The 21,066-nt window shown below is 50.5% G+C and overlaps 1 protein-coding gene across 2 annotated transcripts in view; it reads right to left on the bottom strand.

The window, feature by feature from the left end:
* Nucleotides 1-253: 253 nt before the first annotated feature.
* The window catches only part of SUPT5H (SPT5 homolog, DSIF elongation factor subunit), a 30,235-nt gene continuing 9,422 nt past the window's right edge, over nt 254-21,066 (bottom strand). For both annotated transcript variants that reach the window (XM_033128078.1, XM_033128079.1), the window contains 25 exons: nt 20,591-20,660; nt 20,395-20,463; nt 20,221-20,286; nt 19,888-19,918; nt 19,431-19,499; nt 14,010-14,261; nt 12,773-12,862; nt 12,597-12,667; nt 11,018-11,123; nt 10,690-10,783; nt 10,460-10,596; nt 9,704-9,859; nt 9,454-9,600; nt 8,462-8,608; nt 8,252-8,377; nt 4,789-4,873; nt 4,333-4,446; nt 4,146-4,248; nt 3,935-4,062; nt 3,742-3,847; nt 3,140-3,298; nt 2,852-3,020; nt 2,543-2,746; nt 746-841; nt 254-673 (listed from right to left, as the gene is read on the bottom strand). In XM_033128078.1, coding sequence (XP_032983969.1) covers nt 530-673; nt 746-841; nt 2,543-2,746; nt 2,852-3,020; nt 3,140-3,298; nt 3,742-3,847; nt 3,935-4,062; nt 4,146-4,248; nt 4,333-4,446; nt 4,789-4,873; nt 8,252-8,377; nt 8,462-8,608; nt 9,454-9,600; nt 9,704-9,859; nt 10,460-10,596; nt 10,690-10,783; nt 11,018-11,123; nt 12,597-12,667; nt 12,773-12,862; nt 14,010-14,261; nt 19,431-19,499; nt 19,888-19,918; nt 20,221-20,286; nt 20,395-20,463; nt 20,591-20,660 — 2,939 coding nt within the window. In that variant the 3' untranslated portion in view covers nt 254-529. The remainder of the gene's footprint in view (nt 674-745; nt 842-2,542; nt 2,747-2,851; nt 3,021-3,139; nt 3,299-3,741; nt 3,848-3,934; nt 4,063-4,145; nt 4,249-4,332; nt 4,447-4,788; nt 4,874-8,251; nt 8,378-8,461; nt 8,609-9,453; nt 9,601-9,703; nt 9,860-10,459; nt 10,597-10,689; nt 10,784-11,017; nt 11,124-12,596; nt 12,668-12,772; nt 12,863-14,009; nt 14,262-19,430; nt 19,500-19,887; nt 19,919-20,220; nt 20,287-20,394; nt 20,464-20,590; nt 20,661-21,066) is intronic.

Below are 21,066 nucleotides of genomic sequence, written 5' to 3'. Positions count from 1 at the left end.
AACCACAGGAGGAACTTGGGTTTCCTGGGGGATACTGATTTTCACTCACTCAAGCATGAGAAAGATGTAAGTTCAATCACATATCAGGCTCTGTGCTAATAATTCCTTTCCAGGGCCGTCTGGGGTAGGCAGTGTCATCTACATGGGGAGACTGAGGCTTACGTAGGACCCAGTTATTTATGTGCCCAAGACCACATAGCAAGGAAGTGGGGTTTACAAATGACCTCACAACCAGACACACACACACACACACTTTGACCAAATAGCTTTTTATTGAAAGACTGTAACATAAAAGCAAGCTGGGGAAGGGAGGACAAGAAGATGGGAACCCTCCCCCAGACTCTATTCTGATTCCCATGAACATCAGGGAGGAAAACAGGAACCCGGAAAGGAAAATAAAGAAGTATTGGACAACCAGGCCAGCTAGTCCTGATCCAGGCCCGGATACTGTGTCAGAGCCAAGGGTCAGGCAAAGAAGGAGGGCCACTAGCTGCCAGGTATCTGCCACAGTCTGTCCCTCCGGCCTATCTCAGGCCTCCAGGAGCTTCCCCAGGAAGCGGAGGTTGAGGATCTTGAGCTGCTCGTCAAGGTCCATGCGGACGATGCCGTCCTCACCATCGATGCTCAGCAGGACACCTGTGGCTTCCCGATCCTCACCCAGGATCACCTTCACCTGGGGAGGGGGTATGAGGTCAGGGTCCATGTCAGCAGCCCAAAGCCCCCACAGCCCCTTGCCCCCCCTTACCTTGTTGTTCTTGGTGGGGGTGATGGGCTCCAGGTGCTCACTGGAGATGCTGACAACCTTCTCACTGTCCTTCAGGTACACGGAGCACATGCCTCCCTGGGAGTGGGGACAGCCTGGTCAGCCTCGCCTGCTCCCAACACAGGCTGATGCTCACACATAGGGGACATAGGTTCATTCTAAGAAGTCACTTTCCCAAGGTGAGACACAGGAAAGGCCAAGGCTGAGCCTGGTTCCAAGGCCTGGAGTCTGTGGTGTGCGGGGGCAGGGTGACCAGCTCAGCAAGGGAAGCCCCAGAATGAAGCTAACTTAGGCTAAAAGGGAGACTGCCTCTCAGGCACTTGTCTCTTCGTGTCTCAAACTGGCTTCAGCTTCTTCCCCACACTTGCTCCTCCTCCTGGGCTCATTTCCGGGATGGCCCTATGGTCCTGAGTCCCCAGCCAAAGCTCTGGACCTTGTCTCGGTCAGCTCCTTCATGCACAACCTCCATCTCTGAGGCCTGTCCATTCGACCTCTTAAGGGTCTGTCCCTCCCTCCCTCCCTCCCTCCCTCCTCCCCTTCCCAGGCCCTGTAGTGCAACCTGACCTCCACCGGGCTCCCAGCCCCCATCCCTGATAGAGCAACATAGTGAATTAATTCCAAACCACAGAGGTGATCCCTGCTGAGATTCCTCCATGACCCCCAGTGCCCTCATGACACAGTAGTTGTTTCCCAGGCTGGCACGTGACCTGGCCCCAGGCACTTCTCTGACCTCATCACCTTCTACCTTGGTGATTTCTATTCCACCCACAATGAACATACTTCAACTCTCCAAATGTGCCAGGCTTTCCCTCACCTCTAGGCCTTTGCAAATCCCCTCTATCTGAAACATACTTAACCACTTCCCTAGCCATTTCCTTTGGCTTACTCCTATTCATTCTTCAGGTCTCGATATAGATGTCTCCTCCAGAAAGCCCTCCCTGGTCCCCTCCAAAGTTGGTTTGCATAGCTCCCTTCGCCCTCTGGGCTTCCCACATGCCAGCTCTGGCCACTCAGGCTGCCACTGTCTGGGGAAATATCCCACTGCAATGTGAAATCTGTGAGGGCAGGGCCTGGAGCTGTCTTGGTCTCTGTTTGTTTAATTAATTCAAATATTTACCAGAGAACCAACAAGGTGCCAGTCCTTCATTTAGGAACTGGGTTACTTAGGAATAAAACACAGGCTTATGATCAAATAATCACTGCAGGGTAAACTTGAAGCTTTTAGGCAGAGATAGATAACAAGAAAAAGAATTACATGGACCTATAAGAGACAGATCTGAAATAGCCTAGATGCTTCCCTGAAGGATGAGTAGGAGTTAACTAGACAAAGAACGGAAGGAAGAGAGTTCTAGACAGAGGAAAGTGATGAGCAAAGGCCCTGAGGCTGGAGGGAACTCAGTGAGTACAAAATGGAGAGGCCAAGAGTGCTGGCGTAGGGAGAGCCCCGGGGCTGTGTGGGTGCCCAGTGCTAGGCCGAAGCCTGGCACAGAGGAACACTCAGTCCATGTTACTGAAGTGATCTCGGAGAAGTATGTCACAAAGTAACCACACTCCTGGGTGCCAGTTACCGTTCCCGGCAGCTGGGGCCCAGGCCTGAGCACAAGAGGCAAATCCCAGTTTTGTGGAGCTTGCCCGCCAAACCTTTCCACATCCTTTTTCCAGCTATAACCATACTGGAAGATGTGGTTTGATAGTTAAAAAGACAAACAACAGCCGTAACCACAGAGACTGGGGATCCCAAAGGAGATCCTGCCCACCAACAACCTAAGCCCCACTTACCGTGACACTGCGGATGACACCTGTCTGCCCCACCACCTGCGTATCCAGGTAGGTGTCCCGCACCTTCACCTGGATGTCAGTGGTTACCCAGTCGCTAGAGTTCTGCTCAATGCCCGAGCCTGGTGTGTGTGGGTTGTAGCCACCAGGAGAGGGGGCTCCAGGTGTCATCGGACTGTAGCCAACGGGGCTCGGGCTGGGGCTGGCCTATAGCGGAAAGAATTGGGAGTAGGTCATCTGGCCTGGCTGTGCTTCTAGGTCCGAGGCGCACCCTAGCCCACCACCCTCAAGGGCATGTCAGCTGGCCAGCACCTGATAGGCCATGGGCGAGGGTGTGGGGTGGTAGCTGGCCGGAGAGTGGGTGTTCTGGTAGCTGGCTGGGCTTGGCGCCACCTGGTGGTAGCTCTGGGGGCTGGGGCTGGGCTGGTAGGAGCCTTGCGGAGAGGGGGCCGCGTAGGGGGAGAACTGGTCTGTGTTGTACCTGCAGAGACAAGGAGCGAAAGGGGCACTTGTTGGGGTGGCCGGGAAGAGAAGGAGGTGGTGGCAGTAGGGAGGGCTTGGGCAGGGGCTAATCAGGGCTAGTAGCCCCAGTGGACTCACATGGCTGGCGTCCCTGGCGTCTGCGGGTTGTACTGTGGGTTGACCTGTGGGGACGAGGGGTCTGGGTAGCCAGGTGTTTGAGGATTGGGGGTACCCCCGTAGGCCTGTGGGGATGGGGTGGGCTCGTCATCAAAGGCGTACTCGTATTCTTCCTCAGCCCTGTTGGGGAAAGAAGTCTGTTGAGAGTGACTGTGGTGATCGCAATGTAGCAAATGCTACCAGAACAGCCCTGCAGCCAGGCAAACCAGGGCAACTTCATCCTCACAAGCGTCCCACCCAGAGGCCTCCACTTCACAGCTGAGGAGATCACGAGGCAGACATGAGGTTGCCAGTGCACTCATACAACCTGTCACATGACCAAGGCCACACAATCTGTTTCCAGGCCCAGGTTTTAACCCAGCGTGCTACTGTGGTCAGGGGAGAGGTTCTTTTGCCCCCAGCCACACTGCTCCGTCACAGACCAGCCTGGGCCTGGGAGCAGAGAATTCAGGGTGGGCTATACAGACGTCGCCACTCCCCCGGACACCCAGCATAACCACTCACACAAGGCACGCACCCCCGGTGGCTCAGGGAACCCTGTGCCCCCAGCTCCCGGTCCTCACCGAGATGGCGTGTTAGGGTTGTTCGGGTCCCAGGCCCCACTCTGGGCAGGAGTGCGGCTGCCATCATGCAGGGGTGTCTGCGAGCCATAGTGCGGGGTGCGGCTGCCTGGAATGGGAGATGCGTGTCGTCAGTTCTGTCCTGTCTCCAGCTTCCCCCACATCCCCCATCCCCCCCGTCCCGAGAAGCACTCACCATCCTGGAGAGGTGTCTGAGAGCCATACATGGGCGTGCGGGAGCCAGAGCCATACATAGGTGTCTGGGAGCCATACATGGGCGTTCGCCCGTAAGTCGAGGTCATACCACCCGGGCACCGTGAGCCCCTGTGGACACACAGAACTTGGAGGGTGAGCAGGGCCTTCTCACCACCTGCCAACCCCCTTCCCAGCCCCGCCCTGGCCCGTACACTGTGGTGAGCCGCTGACGGTCCACAGAGATGGTCTGGCAGGTGGAGTGCAGCTCCACACGGGCCGTGGACTCCGTGGCATCCTTCACCACACCAATGTAGCCTGGTGGGGAGCAGGAGGTCAGGCCGGGAGGGGTTCTCCTTCACCACGCCCCTCCCCAGGCCTCCACATAGCCTCACAGGTCACCTTTGTAGGGCCCCTGGGAAATGCGCACAGTCTGGCCGATGAGCTCGTTGTCTCTCCGCCCTCGGCCCCTGCTCATGCCGCCGCCGCCAGGGCTGCCAAAGCCACCATGCTGACCTGGAGAAGGAGGAGAATGTCACCAGTCCCCAGAGCTGTTCCCTCCCCTCACATGCTGTGCCCACAGCCAAGGCACCCTCAAACCCCCTCTTTACCTGCTTGACTCTCCCCGTCCCCTGCTGGGTTAGAAGCCTCCTCTGGGCTGCCCCCCTCCCCCAGAGCCCTGGGCTCCCATCACAGCCCTGACCACCCTGGGCGGTCACTGTGGAGGGGGGTCCGGTCTCCTGTGGACTGGGAGCGCCATCATGGCTGAGCCATTTCAGAGCAGGCGCTCGGTGTGTGGGCTGAACGACCCCCCTCCCCCCGCCCACCAGACACATCCCTGCCGCAACTCCCCCTCACCTCCAGCGCTGGGGTGCATGGGGCTGCTGATCCGGGGGCTCATAGGGCCAAAGCCACCCACAGTGACGTTGGTCACATCTCGGGGCTAGAGGAGGGGCAAGAAGGTAAATGGCAGGGTCTGGGTGACAGGCTCCCAGCCCCTGTGTCCAACTACCCGCCTGCATTTGGGAACAGTTCCTGTTTGATCCTCCTGGCAGCCATTCCCCCTCCTTCTGGTGACAATGCCTCAATTCCCCTTTGGGGAAACTGCCACCATCCCTATGCCACTGTGGGCCTGTCAATCAAGACACCTGGGCCTTCCCTGGCCAAGGAGTGGGTCTGAAATATGGTAGTCAGGAATTAAACCCCTAGTGCCACAGAAACCGCATGCCACAGAGTTCATCATCCCATCTGCAGGGCCCTGGGGAAACCACCCCCTGGTCGCAGCTACCGGATCCCGGGCCTCATTTCCTCTCTGATAGCTGATTCTGTACAACCTTCCTACAAGTGCCACCTCAGGGCCTTTGCACTTGCTGTTCCCCTGGGCTATTCACATGGCAATCCATCCCTTCTTTCAGGTCTCTGCTCAAATGTCCCCTCCTCAAAGAGGCCTTTCCTTAACCTCCTCTATCTAAAGCCAACAGCCTCCATCGTTCTCTATCTCCTTATCCTTACCTTTTATAGACCACAGTACTACTGGGAAAAAAAAACACACAAAAAAATCTAAGGGGAAAAGCTAAGAAAACTTTCATTATAAATGCCAATTAGACCTTTTGCTCTTCAATGCCAACAAGCTTCTTTTGGGTTTTCTCACACACATAAAGAACATAAATGTAGGGTGAAAATGAAATATGTCATACTAACAATGTATTAACGTACATGTTAAATCATTTTTAAGACTGCTTTACCAGTAGTATTTGGTCTTTCAACAACAAAATACAGACTTACGAATTCATTACATAAAATTAACAAGAAAAAAATAGTTTTTTTAAATTGCAACAAGTTTGATATCAAGTTTATATACCACCCATATAAAACATAAAAAGTAAACAGACGGAACAAGTTTTCATCTGTTAATGGTTTAGAACAGTAGAATAAGTTTAAATTTCAAATTCCAAGTAAAAATGTGAGAGTGACCCATGCAATTCTGTATTCGTTTTAAAACAAACACATCTCCAAGTAGACAGAGTTCCCTCTTTTGCAGCCCCCCTTCCCTTCCTTCCTGCCTCCCACACGGGCAGCATGCACACAGTTCTAGCAGAAAACACGCAATTGAACCTGAACAGTACATATGATCTCTCTCTGCTCAGGACGGGTGCTCTGCTCCAATGACAGGAGCAACAAAGTTGTGCCGTGTTTCCCCGAAAATAGGACCGGGTCTTATGTGCATTTTTGCTCCAAAAGACGCATTGGGGCTCATGTTCAGGGGACGTCATCCGGAACAATCATGCTAGGGCTTATCTTCTGGTTAGGTCTTATTTTCGGGGAAACACGGTACTACTTTTAGATAACTGTTTTTGGTAACGAGGTTTTATAAAATTTTAAATAGGTATCATGTTGCTTCTAAACTATTTTAGGTCACCTTACAACATTCCTAAACAAAACAGTATCCAAGGTGTGATCAAACAATATGATGAATGTTTAAGTAAAAAAAAATTATCACAATAAAAGACACATTGCCATTAATCTCCCTCAAAATACTCCCCCTCGCTTCGAACACACTTACCCCATCATTCTTGCCACTTTCTGAAGCAGTTCTGGAAGTCCTGTTTTGTGAGTGTCTTTAGTTGCACTGTCGTGGCTGCTTCAATATCCTGAATTGATTCAAAATGTTTACCTTTCATGGTCATTTTGACTCTGGGGAAGAGCCAAAAGTCACATGGTGCCAGATCCAGTGAACAGGAAGAGGACACACCATGTTTTTATTTGACAGAAACTGCCATATACCAGAAGCAATGTATGACACGGAGCCTTTCTGTTGTGATCACAAAATACAGTGACTGCTGCTGCCGAGTGCCATCCAACAGAAAGGCAGATCTTCAATACGGGAAGCGGCGCATCGAACCTTGTTAACAGTGTGTGACAAGTTTCAGCTTGTTCAGTGCCGTCAGTCAGAGGTGAGCTACAGCTGAGAGAAGGTGTGTTTTAAAGTGTGCTGTAAATCATTCTCCATCATGACAATGCTCTGTGTCACACAATGTTCTGGTTTGGCAATTTCTGTCAAATAAACACATCACGGTGTGTCCTCATCACCTTATTCACCGGATGTGGCACCATGCAACTTCTGGCTCTTCCCCAAAGTCAAAATGGTTCAGGTATCGAGGCAGCTACGACAGCGCAACTAAAGACACTCATGAAACAGGACTTCTAGAACCGCTTCAAAAAGTGGCAAGAGCGATGGGATATGTGTGTTTGAAGAAAAGGGGAGTATTTTGAAGGGGATTAATGGCAATATATCTTTTACCGTAAAAAATTTTTTAAATTTAAACATTCACCATATTTTTTGATCACACCTTCTATATTGACCCAAGACATAATTCACTTCAGGAAAAAAATCCAAATTTGAGTAATGCACTGAGTGGAACTGAAGCAGGAATTATAAGTAGCATGTTCAAAACCCAAGTGTTAACCCCAGCCACACACCCAGAGTAAAGAACATCATATAAAGAGGGACGTTCTATATCATCATTAGTGGAAGACAATCACAAACGTCAACTATATAGACTATGGAACAAAATTAAACACTTATATTTGACTATGGCTGTGTTTGACCTTCTCACAACTTCCTGTATTTTAGAAATACCACTGCTTGCACGGCCACATTATATCCACTTGCCTCCTATTCAACCAAATCCTAAGACCCTTCCATTAGGTGAATGAAGAGTATCATTTCCCAGATTACTGAAAAGTATGAACCAGCAGATCTGTTCCCTCCCTTTCTGAACCAATCCTTCTTTAAAACACAGCAATAAATAAAATGCTTAGACTTCAAAGACATTCCCTGTTAGGCAGCAGTGATCATATTTACTATGGAGAATTGAAAGTAAGGCATGAGGATAGCTCTGAAAAAGAAGGATAAAGACAACACATTTATTTTTAAAATGAGTAAGTAAAAGAAAGCAGTCCCCGTCGTTCTCTATCGCCTCCTGTTTTATTTCTCTGCATAATGGTTGTCTTCACCTCATGTGGCATCCTCTGCCATGTATGTATTTATCTATCTGTTCATCTCTGGAGCAGTAGCTCCAGGAGAACAGAGCTTTGTCTCTTGTTCACTGCTGGCACCTAACAAATGCTGAGTAAAAGCGAATGATTTCGTAAACAGCTCAGAATCGCAATAAACCTTTTTACATACTTTGCCAAGGACCTGACCCTGACATTTGTCTCCTAATCCTCCATTAGCCCATTCTTGTCACTCCTGGGGTCAGGGAAACCCGGAAAGCCAAGCCAGGTATTCAACAGATGGGTGCCACTATGCCCACCTCACCTTTGAGCCCCCGGCCAGTACCAGGTGGCGGGTCTTGCAGACAAACATGCCCCCATTCTTCACCAGTTTTTTGCAATGCAGGAAGGCGAAGCTGCGGTAGAGATGGCGAATCTCGCCTTCCCGGCCCTGGAGGGGAAAGGACGGTCACTTGTGGCCATACCCTAGCTGTACCCTTCCAGACACAACTGATGTGCAGGAGCTCATACTCACTGAATGAGGGCCATCAATGACCTTGACGATGTCTTTCACGTGGATGTTGTTCTGTTCCGAGTCCAGGGCCACGGCAAAGCGGTTATCCTTCTTCCGGGTCACAGCCTGGTGCCTGACAGTCACCACCTTCCCGTACATGTTCAGGACCTACAGAGGGAGCGGGGGCATGCTGAGGGGGTGAGAGTGGCAAGAGTGACATGGGTCAGGGCTTCCCTGAAGTGGGACGATCCTTCCTCAGGGGAGACAGCAGGACGCCTAGACTCCCTGGCTCTGGGGCACGCCATGTCAGTGCCACCTCCTAGGCACTGGCTCAACCAAAACTGTTCCCAATCATCTGGGAAGACACTGAATCCCGACTGAGCATCAGGGCCCCAAGAGATGGGTGGAGGAGTAGATATTAACGTAACAGCTGATGTTAACCCATTACTCCGTACCAGGCCCCACGCTAAACTCTTCATACAAGATTTCACTGAAGCCTAAAAACTGCCTTCTGAGATGGATGCTGTCATGATTCCCAACTTACACAGGGGGAGTCTCAGGCCCAGAGAGGGCAAGTCAGCAGCCCAGGGTAACACAGCACCAAAGCAACAGAGCTGAGATGTGAATCCAGAGTCCAGAATCCTAAACACTGTGCTGTGTGGCTCCCACATCCTTGGCGAAGGGGTGAAGGGAAGGGGAGCACCTTTAGCAAGGGTCCTTTAGCAAGCACTGAATGCCAGCACATATACCTGACTTCAGAGATTCATTCACAACTAAGTCAGTAGATGCTGCCAATACCTCCATTTTATAGGGTGGGAAAATGAGGCATAGAGAGGGTAACTGACTTGCCACTTGCCCAATCTCACATAGCCAGCCGTGGGTAACAGAGGCAGGTCTATAACCCAGAGAAGTGTGGGTTCTCAGCCACCATGCTCTGCCACCTCCCAGGAGGAGGAGCTCGAGGGAGAGGAAGCCCCCTAAAGTAAGCTCGCCACTGAGGGCAGCACCCACACCTGGAAGGTCTCCCGCTCCAGCCGCACGATGACGCCCACGGTCTGGGGGTCCAGATGCACCAGCTCCCCCCATTCATGCTGACCCCCGACATCCACACCTGATGCCGTCTCCGAGCAGAGCTGCAGGTCCCGGGGGAGCACCTTCAGCTGCCGGGAAAGGGGGAAGGAAGAGGTGAAGCAGAGTCCAAGTGGCTTGCCTGCCTGGATCTCCTCTGGACATATCCGCCCCACTCCCCCTCTCCTAACCTACCTCGTGCATGGTGAGGTCAGAGAAGAGGATGACGAAGTTCTCCTCCACTCGCACAATAAGGCCTGTGTCGCCCTCGAATCGGCCAGCAATCACCTTCACATGGTCCCCCATCTTGAAGTATTTCCGAAGTTCCTGGGCCGGGAACTCCAGCATGTCCTGTGGATAGGGTGTGGAGACGACGAGCAGGTGAGGGGAAGCTACCACAGCTCACCTGCCCTACCTGTCTTTAGAATCCACTTGAGTTGTCGGAAAAGACCCTGGCCAAAACCCACTCCAGGCTGATACTACCCAACCACAGGCTACCTTAGGCCACCAGGACAACCCTCAGACTGCCCCGGAGCCAGCTGACTTCAGACAGGGTATCAGCCTTAGACAACCCATTACTCCAGAGAGCCAGCCTGTCCTCAGACACGACACAGACTAGACACCACCTCAGACCCTCCTGGAGACAGCCTCACCCCAGACACGCCATGCTAGCCTGGATAAACCCTCGGAGAGGGAGAGAGGGAGAGAGGGAGGAAAGGAGGGAGAGGGGGAGGGAGGGAGGGAGGGAGGGAGAGAGAGAGTAAACCCGGCAGCCACCTCAGATTACTCATGGTTACATCACGCTCACAACCCAGGACGTATGTCAGCCACCTCAGATTACTCATGGTTACATCACGCTCACAACCCAGGACGTATGTCAGCCACCTCAGATTACTCATGGTTACATCACGCTCACAACCCAGGACGTATGTGCAGGCAGTGGGTGCCCACCTTGAGGTCCTCGTGCTTGGGCATGATGGTGATCTTGTTGCCGTCCACGCTGAGGATCTTGCCCTGCAGGTTGATGAGCTCACCCTCACACACCTCCACATTGTCCCCAGGTTGGAAGTTGTGCTCCCGCTCCTTCCCTGCAAGGGCAGACGAAGGGCTGACTAGGGGCCACCCACTGCCATGGGCCACCCACCCCTCCTTGGCCTAAGTTACAGATGGGGACCAAATACCTGTGCTTTCAGTCACCACCTCCAGGTCAATGCCCTCTGGCTGGTCCTCAAACTTCTCCAGCTCAGAGAGTGTGGGCTTCACACCCTCCGTGATCTGAGCCCCGAGAGACAAGGGGAAGAGGAGGAAGTGGACGAAGGTCAGTGTCACAGCCCAGCTGAGCAGGCTAGAAAGACGGTGAGAATTATTCCCCAGGGACACTCCTGACTCAAGGATTACACGGGACAGACCCAGGTAACCCACTGCTCTGGGACCTGGGCTGCAGGAGGGAGAAAGCTTGGCCTCCCCGTTCCCTGTGGCCATTAGCATGACCCCCTCTGGGACCCTTACCACAGCAGACATGGCGAAGCTCTTGAACAGAAAGCCCTTCCGGCTGTAACGGTTCCCCTCAAAGATGAGGAAGTCGCCATCAGAGGCAACATCGCCCCCCAGGGACCTGAGATTTTGTGAAGGAGAGAAGGGAAGGGGAGGTGAAGACGACAATGTGCTGTACCTGTCTCTTCCACCGGCAAAGGGGGAAGAGGATGACTGACCCAGCCCATCCCAACACACGCACTCCTGGCGGGAGGGACCTCACAGAGCCCAAGGACCTGGCGTGGTGGAGGGGCACACAGCTCCGTACTCCGCTGCCCCTTCCCTGCCTTCTTTCTCACCACAGCACGTGTCATCCACTGATGAGCTACTGTTGGACCTGTCTCCCTAACTAGAATAGCAGCTTGGAGGTAAGGCACGTAACGTCTTTGATTCACCGTTTCCCCTGTAACAGAGCCTGCACAGCACAGACACTCAGTACAGGTTCGATGAGGTATCAGACAGTTAACCTTCACGGAGCACCCAGCGTGTGCCTGGCCTGGACACACCCCGCCTCACCGACGCCTCCCCAACGCCTGTCACAGCAGTCACACGCCCCTTAAAATACAGCCCCTTGTTTCCAGGGAAATGAGGGGATAGGCTTGGAGAGGGCACAGCACATGGCCTAGGCAGTGAGCCTGAGTCAGGATTCTCTACTGGACCTGCAGCTGCCCCAGGCTTCCACAATCGGGAGGGAAAGCTCCCCCATTCCCCGAAAAGGAGCAGGTGGGGCTCTTGTGCCACTCACTCAATACAGTCTTCTCATTCACATGGGCAGTTTGGGAGGGGACAAGCATGCTCTGCTGGGCATGTCAGGGTGGGCACGAAGGGTCACTCTGATTTGCTCTCTGCCACACAGCAAGGGGTGGTCCAGCTGGGTGGAGACCAGTGGTGTAAGTGGGTCCAATTCAGACACGGGAAGTATTAGCCAGGTCTTTAGGTCCAGATCGGAAGGCACGTTCTACAATCCAGACAACGAAAAACTGTCTGGCTAACTCACAATGGGTTCCAGAACAAGACCTGAGGGAAAGCATCACCGGCAGCTCTTGTTTTTCCATCTCCTCCTCTCCTGCCCTCCCTGTTAGAGCTCCTGCTAGGCCTGGAATGCTGGAATCCCTGGATGCTCTGAACTCTATCCAGCGGGGAGGGTAAGGGAGACATTCTGAGAGGAAGATGCTCCATCCCCCTATGTTGGCTGCCCAGGCATCACAAGATCAGGGAGAGACTTTATAAAGCCTGACGCGTTAATAAATCCCATTTCAATATGTGATACCATTAATCACACTTACTAATTGCAAAGCACTACTCTGGTACACATGTGTATTATTTAATTCAATTTTGACTACAATCTTTGGAAACAGGGATTGTTATTACCAATCTTTGTAAGCAGAGGAAACTGAGGCACAGGAATGTTAAATAACTTGGCTGAGGCTATAGTGCCCGCTCACCCCTCACAAACTATACCTGCCAGGGGTCCATCCCTGTGAGGGAAGCTGCAAAGGCACATTCTGTACCACAGCTCTGGGGACCCATTCCAGTCAAACCCCAAAACACTCACCTGATCTTCTCGGCATCAAACAGCCTCTGTGGAGGCCGCTTAAACTTCTTCCTTTTGGCAAACCAGTCTTTCTGTGGAGGAAAAGGGGCACGGGTGGACAGGGCGAGGGAGGAGGGCTTGGCCACCAGCAGGGATCCAGCATCCCCCTCCCCACAGGCAGCAGGTCCCCACGGTACCAAGCTCATGCGGGCCTTGATGCGGTCGTAGTCGATGCGCGGGATCATCTTCAGGGAGATGGTGTTCTGGCTGGGCTCCACGTAATCCACCTGGGACAGGGCGCGCGGTCAGGAGGGCCGGCCCGCCCGCCCGCCCAGAGCCCACACACAGGAAGGACAAGGAGACGCCAGGAAGAGGACGGGACAGAGGGTGATGGGGGAGAAATCAGACGGCTGACAACGCCCCAATTCTCTCTCTAGCCTCTCTTTCCTCTGACTAGCCGTTGCCTGTTTAACATCTCCACTTGGATGTTTAAAAAGGTCCCTTGAATGTGGCATAACCATGACCAACCTCCTGATTTGCCCCAAACCTGCTCCTCTCCCAGTCTCCTCCCATTCCATTCTTCCTTCTGCTCAGGCACACAACCTGAGGGCCATTCTTAACTCCTCTTTCTCGTAACATCCATATCCAATCTGCCAGTAAATCTTGACAGCTCTGCCTTCAAAAACTCCAACCTCTTCCCTTCCTCTGCTACTCCAACCTTGGTCTGGCCCCACCATCACTGACCACCGTGACTATGGCCTCACTGGTCTACTCACTGGTCTCCCTGCTCCTGGGGTCCCCTCCAGTCTACTCAAGGGTTTCTCAGTGACGCTTTGTTGTGGGGGCTGCCCCAGGCATGGTAGGATGTCAGCAGCGTCTCTGGCATCTACCCACTAGATGCGAGAATCAACTCTCTCTCCAGTTGAAATAACCAAATATGTAGCCATACGTTGCTAAATGTGACCACTGCTTGAGAACCAGTCACCAGAGTAAGCCTGTTAAAATCAAAGTTATACTGTATCCCTTAGACCCTCCCACTTACTCCAGTAAAAGCCAAAGCCCAATGATGGACCTCTGTGAGCTCATCTCCTCCCACTCTTACCCTCACTCAGTCGGCTTCATCTGGAGATAGTCCTAGCTCATGTGCTGTTCCTTCTGTCACAACACGCTTCCCCAGTCACTCCACATAGCTCACTCCCTCACCTCCTTCCGACCTTTACTCAACATGCTTTGATCACGCACAGAAGATGGTCATTCACTTCCTGTGTGCTCACAACAAAATCCAGGCTCTGCTACACCTAACCTGAGAGGGCTGCCGCTCTGCAGGAAAGGGGCTGGGAAGGACAAAAGGCGAGGAGAGGAAGAGCGAGCAGAGGGGCTGAAGTGTGAACGTGAGTCCTGGCCCCCCTGGTCATCCCCCCCTGCCCCAGGCACCTGTGCGATGTCGTCCTTATAGATGCCCCGCTTGAGGCGGACCCAGGATTTTGGTTTCAGGTTGGCCACCTCCTTCACCACTTTGAGCACGTCCGTCATCTCCTTGATGGGCACCATCTGCTGGTTCCAGTAGCCCAGCCGCAAGTTGCCCACGCCCTCAATGGCCTGCTTCACGTGTGTCTGCTTGTAGGCCTCCACGTAGATGTAGCCCTTCACGTGCTCTGGAGCCACCACCGACTTAATCTGCAGGGGCTGTAGGATCGAGCCCGTGGAAGGAGGCAGTGAGACACACCTGCTAATAACAGTAAAAACTGCCACTTCGGCAGTCTCTCCTCCAGGACTTGACCCCACAGACACCGGCTGGCTCAAGGACATGGACACAAGAATGTTTACAGCAGAGCTATTTATTAGAGCAAACAAACAAAATTGGAAATTTTAAAATGCCCCAAAAGAGGGATCTGTTAAATTACGGCTTAACATATCATGAAATACAATGTAGGAGTTACAAAAAAAAAAAAAAATGACGGGGAAGGGGGTTTATCACTTTGTGAGGGGTATAAATGTCTATTACATTGTTTTGTACACCTGAAACTAGTGGGGAAAAAAAGAACCTGAAACTAATAAATAAAATTAAATAAAAAATAACAACATGAACCTATGTAGTGACACAGAAAGAAATCCAATATATTTTGTATATAAAACGCAATTAGAACCGAAGAGAGCTGAAGTGGCTATACGAATAGCAAACAGAACAGATTTTAAGACAAAAATTGTTACCAGAGATAAAGGACATCTTATGATAATAAAAAGGTCAATCCATCAAAAAAGATGTAAGGATTATAAATATATGTGACCCTAACAACAGAGCCTCAAAATACACTGAAACAAAAATTAACAGAAATGAAGGGAGAAAATTGACAATTCAACAATATTAATCAAGGTGGCCCAGTGGCTCAGTTGGTTAAAGAGCAGTGCTCATAATACCAAGGTTGCCGATTCAATTCTCACACGTGCCAGTGAGCTGTGCCCTCCACAACTAGATTGAAAACAACCACTTAACTTGGAGCTGATGGGTCCTGGAAAAACACACTGTTCCCCAATATTCCCCAACAGAAAAGAAAAAGAAAAAAACAAAAAACAACAATAATAATCAGAGGCTACAATACCCTACTTTTAATAATGGATTGAACAACTAGACAGAATATCAAATCAGCAAGGAAACAGAACACTTTAGTAACCCTATAAACACCCAGCCCTAATAGACGTCTACTCGTATAGATAGAACACTGCAGCGAACAACAGCAAGATGACATTCCTCTCAAGGGCACATTGAGCACTCTCCAGGATAAACCACATGTTAGGCCATAAACCAAGCCTCCATAAGTGCAAAAGGGCTAAAACCATATTTAATGTATTTTCAACCCCATGAAATGAAAGTACAAATCAGCAATACAAAGAAATTTAGGAAATTCACAAATATGGGAAACATACTTCTAAGTAACCAATGGGTCAAAAAAATCAGAACAGAAATTTGAAAATATTTTCAGGGGAATAAAAACAAAAACACACATACTAAAACTCATTGGAATGCGAAGAAAGCCATGCTCAGAAGTAAATTTACACCTGTAAACGCCAACTTAAAAAAAGGACAAAAAAAAAATCTCAAATCAATAACCTAACTTTCTACCTTTAAGAAACTAGAAAAGGAAGAGAAAACTAAACCCAAAGCAAGCAGAAGGAAAGAAATAATAAAGATCACAGTGGAAATAAGTGAAATAGAGAACAGAAAAAAAATAAGAGAAGCACATTACAACCCAATGTTGGTTCCTTGAAAAAAAATCAACAGATTTGACAAACCTTTAGCCAGAAGGACCAAGAAAAAAGAGAAGACTCAAATTACTAAAATCAGGAACGAAAGGAAAGATATTACTACCAATCTCACAGAATTATAAGGCAATACTATGGACAACGGCCAGCTAACAAATTAAGTAACTTAAATGAAATAAACGTTTTTCATAGAAAGACATAAACTATCAAAACTAGCTCAAAAAGAAATAGAAAATCTGAGTAGACCTGCAAGAAGTAAAGATATTTAATTAGTAATCAAAAACCTTCCACACACAAAAAGCCCAGGACTAGATGGATTCACCGGTAATTCTACCAAACATTTAAATAATTAACACCAATCCTTCACAAACTCCTTTTATAATAAAAGAGAAGGAAACATTTCCCAATTCACCCTATGAATCCAGTATTACCCTGATACCAAAACCAAAGACATCATAAGAAAACTACACCACTATCCCTTATGATATAGATGTAAAAATTTATAATGAAATAGAACACTGAATCCAACAACATATAAAAAGGATCATATACCATAAATTTTATGGAATGTGAATTATATCTCAATTTTTTAAAAAGCAATTAGTTTGCTTCAGCATTGACTGTGATCATGAAAAATGGAAACAACCTCCTATTTACTGAGCATGGAAAGATAATTATGGCACTAACAAAAGGCTCACTGCAGAATGGTACATATGTAACACCATTTTGTGTTTAAAAAAAAAAAGACAGTTTTCAATATGCAGAGAAGATTCTGGAAAGAAAGACACACAAACCAACAGTAATTACTTGTGAAAAATGGGATTGGTATAAAGAGATTTGGGATTTCACAATATACATGTACTACTCAGAACAAGAACAATAATCAGAGTCATAACTCAAATGAAGTCACTAGACTTTTGCCCAGGGCACAACACAGAGGTTTGTATAATTAAAAACCATGATTTGCAAATCCTGCAACTGTCCACTTGGTCCCACTGACACACACCCATTACTTCAGCAGGTAAAAGCAACGCACTCAGCCGAACACAAATCAAATGAAGTGAAAAAGTTACCAGCCAGCACACAGTTACTAGCAGACCTATGTTTCACGAATTTTAAGGACACCCTTCATAAGGTTTGCCCTGGTTTCAAAACTGAGAATTACATCTCTGATAACAACTACATTTATTAAACCCAAACTGCTGGACAATTCCTGGCTGACAGCTGCATATGCCTAAAGCTATTTAATCTTAATGATGCTGAAGGGCAAGCAAGGGGTCCAGAGAGGGGAAATGATTTGATCAAGGTCGCACAAGTAGAAGTGGCAGGGACAGGATTCAAACCCTGGCAGTCTGAAGAAGAATCTGTGCCCTTAGTAGAGATCACAGATGGCAGAAACTACCCTATTGTTCCATCTGAAGAGAACCATCTGAAGTCTAGCTAAGCAGAAGTTTTATAACTGCCATGTTGAGACTGGTATGATGGGCAAAGACATGGAACTGGCAGCTCCACATCTGTGTGTGTTGGTTGAGAATCAGGAGGGATATCTTAGCCTTGGAGGCTCCCCCTAGAGGAGTGAAGGACCCCAGCCCCACAACAGGCTCCCCAGCCCAGAGTACTGATGCTGGGAAGAGGAACCCCCCACAACATCTGGCTGTGAAAAACAGTGAGGATTCTGACCATCCAACTGGGACGGAAGGCTGAGGAAAACCCAGACATCCTCTTAAAGGGCCTGCACACAGCCTTTCCCGCTCACTCACCCATCCTGACCCAGGAGAGGGACAGTGACTCAGGGGGTATAGGAGACACATGAGAAAGACTGACTTGTGTGGCTGCGGTGTGAGGACTGAAGGGACAGTTGCCATTTTCTGTATGTGGGGTCCTGCTCCTGTGCAGCCAGCAGGTGGGCACCATCTTTCCTATGCTGAGCCCTCCTCCCACGCCCATGGCCAAATCTGAATCTGAGTTAGTCTGGTGAGCTCTGCTCGCTCCATCCTGGTGACCACCTGGGACCCCACACCACCCAACTCCCACAACGGTGGAAGCACTTTCTAGGCCAACAGCCAGCCCTGCCCACATCGGACTCTTTCTTGGAAAGCTATCTGGGTCCGCAGGCCCCAGGCAGGCAGCGACTGGCCTCGGTGTGCTCTGAGACTTTTGCTGAGTAGCTCCATGCTCAGCACTGGCACCAAACCAAACATTAGCCTTCCCATGCTAGTGACTCCCTGAGACCCCACCTCACCCATCTTGAATACCACACGAGGTTTTATCAGTGGCTGAACCTTAAGGGAGCCAGTGGATGGCAGCAGGCCTCTGGGTGTCCTGGCTTTTTGCAGAGCTACCCCAGACCCGGTACTGGTGGGAGCCGGCCTTGGTTCTCAGCGTGGCCTCTCCCATGCTCCTCCAAGTTTAGCACAGGCAGCAAACAACCACAGATCACTTTGTAGCTCCTACCAGGTAGGCCCCAGTTGGTCACAGGCAGTGTAGTGACCTGGGCCTGTACTAGAGCCCCTCCCAAGAGACCCCCAGAACCAACATACTTGGAGGCTGGCTTCAGACTACAGCAGGGCACCACCAAATTAGCCCCACAAGTGGCACACACAAAGGGCAGTCTCAATAGGCACCAGAGCCCACTGGGGTGAATCCCACTCAGTGGGATAAGCCGTAAGCTGTGGATGTGGCCAAACCCCACAGCCAGTCAGCCTGAGGGTCAATTCCACCTACCAATTAAGGCTCAACTATAATAGGAGGACATACACAACCTACACAAGGGACACTCCAGGAGCACATGTGAGCAGGGAGACGGTGCCAGGGGCCCACTGGGCACCTACTACATAAAGTCACCCAACCAAGATGGGGAGATGTAGCAGATCTACCTAATACATAGAAACAAACACAGAGAGGCAGCCAAAATGAGGAAACAAAGAACTACATCTCAAATGAAAAAACAGGAGAAAACTCCTGTTGAATAACTACGGTGTACACGTGAAACTAATATAATATTGTACGTTAGCTATATTTTTAATAAAAAATCTTTAAAAAAAAATCTGTGCCTTTATGCAGCATTTGCTGCCTTGCATGCAGGTAGCATCTCGTGTTTTGTGTGCTAAGTGAGCCCCAAAGGGGCAGGGACCATCTCTGGCATGGTCACCACTTATCCTCAGTATCTCCCAGTGTAGGGACCGGCCCAGAAGAGGGGCTCAGCAAATGTTTGATCATTGCATGAAAGAGAAGGAAGGAATTCTCCTCCAGATAGGTTTGTTTTTGACCCCCTTAACCACACTGTCCCGTCATAAGACTCGCTCTCAAACAGTGACAGGGTTGGTGAATAGGCAGAACTCACTCTCAGGCAGAAAAGGCTCAGGAAGCTAGATGGCTGACTTCCAGAGGGCTACAGGGGCTAGGGGACCCAGCCAGAAATGCAGAGAAAGCAGAAACAATACCTCTGCCAGGCACAGAACAACACTTCAATCCAGGAAATGGTCATTTCTTAGTAGAAGCAACTCTCTTAACAGGCAGTGGTACCCTTGAACCTATATTGTCCCTCCCTCTGGGCTTTGGCCTCTCTCTCCTCCCCAAACTGTCTAGACTTACTGTGTCTGTGAACTGGTAGGCGATGAACTTGCGCATCAAGGAAATGGCTGTGGCCCGTTCCTCCCCAATCTGGAAGAAGAGAGGAAGGCTTAAGAGATGATGAGATGGAGGGTAGGACACGGGAAAGAGGACTGAGAGAGCAGCAAGAAAGACAGTCATTAGGCAAGAAAGATAAAGGAGAGAGGGGAACACGAGAGATGGAGAAATACAGAGCAAGATGAACAGAGAGCAAAAAAGACAAAGGTGGGAGACAGTGAGTAAGGAAGGGCGAAGACGGACGGGGAGGAGAGGGGTGGAAGAGGGTGAGGGGAGAGAGAAGGATGGAGAGGCAGAAAGAGAAGGACCAAGAGGCTGACAGGCCGAGACGACCCAGGACAGACACATGGACAGTTCTCCCCTACAAGGCCCCCTCCCTCATTCCCCTGCCTCCCCCAAACCATGAGGCCGGAGCACACACCTTACATTTGACAGTCCACAGATTGGGATCCCTAGACAGGAGAGGAAGAGAAAGACCTTTAGTGAAACTGTCTCCTCATCGTGAAACATACAAAGAATCACACCTATCCTTCTTCCCTTCGCTCCACACCCTCTCCCTTATCCATCCTTCCATCCATCAGCAGAAGGAAGGAATCAAGTGGCATCATGCTCTCCCTCCTTCCCCCTCTCATCCACTATTCTGCCTGTGTGACTGACTCTGTGTTCTGATTTATTTCACAGAGTGACCCACGTGAGCACAGCACCCAAGTACACTACAAGAGTCCCACCTCAGCCCCCGTCCCATTCCCCTTACTTGACTCCCGGGAGCAGCTGCTGCTGGGTGATGTCGTCGGAGAGCTCATCAGATCCTCCATACACCCTGGACAGAGAAGGGCAGTTGGAAAGAAGAGGTGAAGCTCCGTCAGACCCCTTTCCCTTCCCGCAAAGGGATCACCTGCTCCCGCCTCCCCCCATCCCATGTCCTTACGTCTCTCCTACAGATGACTTGGCGTATTTCTTCATGTAATACTCGCCCAGTTCTTCTTCTCGCTGGTCCCTGGGGTGTGGGGAGGGGGGGTGGAGGGGAGTAAACGTGAACTGAAGGTTGAAGAGAGGAGGTGGGCTGACTTGCCCCAAAATCTCCCATGGGAGCCAGTCTCACACCTTTTCCCCTCCCTGCTCACCTCCAGAGGTTCTGTAGGCGGCGAGCCCCAGAACGGTCTTCGTCCAGGACAACATTATCGATGTTAGAGGCTGTAAAAAAGAAAAAAGGGGCAGATGGGGTGAGTAAGGGGAGGTGAAGAACAGGGGCTTGGAGAAAGTGGTGGGGCTAAGAGGGCCAGAGGCAGGCCCCGGGGAGCAGACACCTTACTGAGGAAACCCCCAACCCTCACCCTCCTACTCTGTCCTGCTCAGCATTCTCCTTCTCATGAAAAGACTTGGGGAGGGGGCCCAGCCGTTGGGGACATCCAGCTGTTTTCATCTCACAGCCACTGTCTAAGCACGCCCTGAACTCCATCCCACCGCACTCATCCCTGCACCCCTGTCCCCAACAATGCTCACACGCATAGGTACACACACACTTTCCCAGGCCAAGCACTGTTGGAGGCCTGGCCCCCCCGACTCTGGACCCTAACATGAGTCAGAGACCCCAGGGCCA

Source organism: Rhinolophus ferrumequinum, chromosome 15 (genome assembly GCF_004115265.2).
Source record: "Rhinolophus ferrumequinum isolate MPI-CBG mRhiFer1 chromosome 15, mRhiFer1_v1.p, whole genome shotgun sequence".
NCBI classification, from domain to species: Eukaryota; Metazoa; Chordata; class Mammalia; order Chiroptera; family Rhinolophidae; genus Rhinolophus; species Rhinolophus ferrumequinum.
Note: the sequence above shows the minus strand (reverse complement) of the source record. Positions and strands in the feature narration are given on the sequence as shown.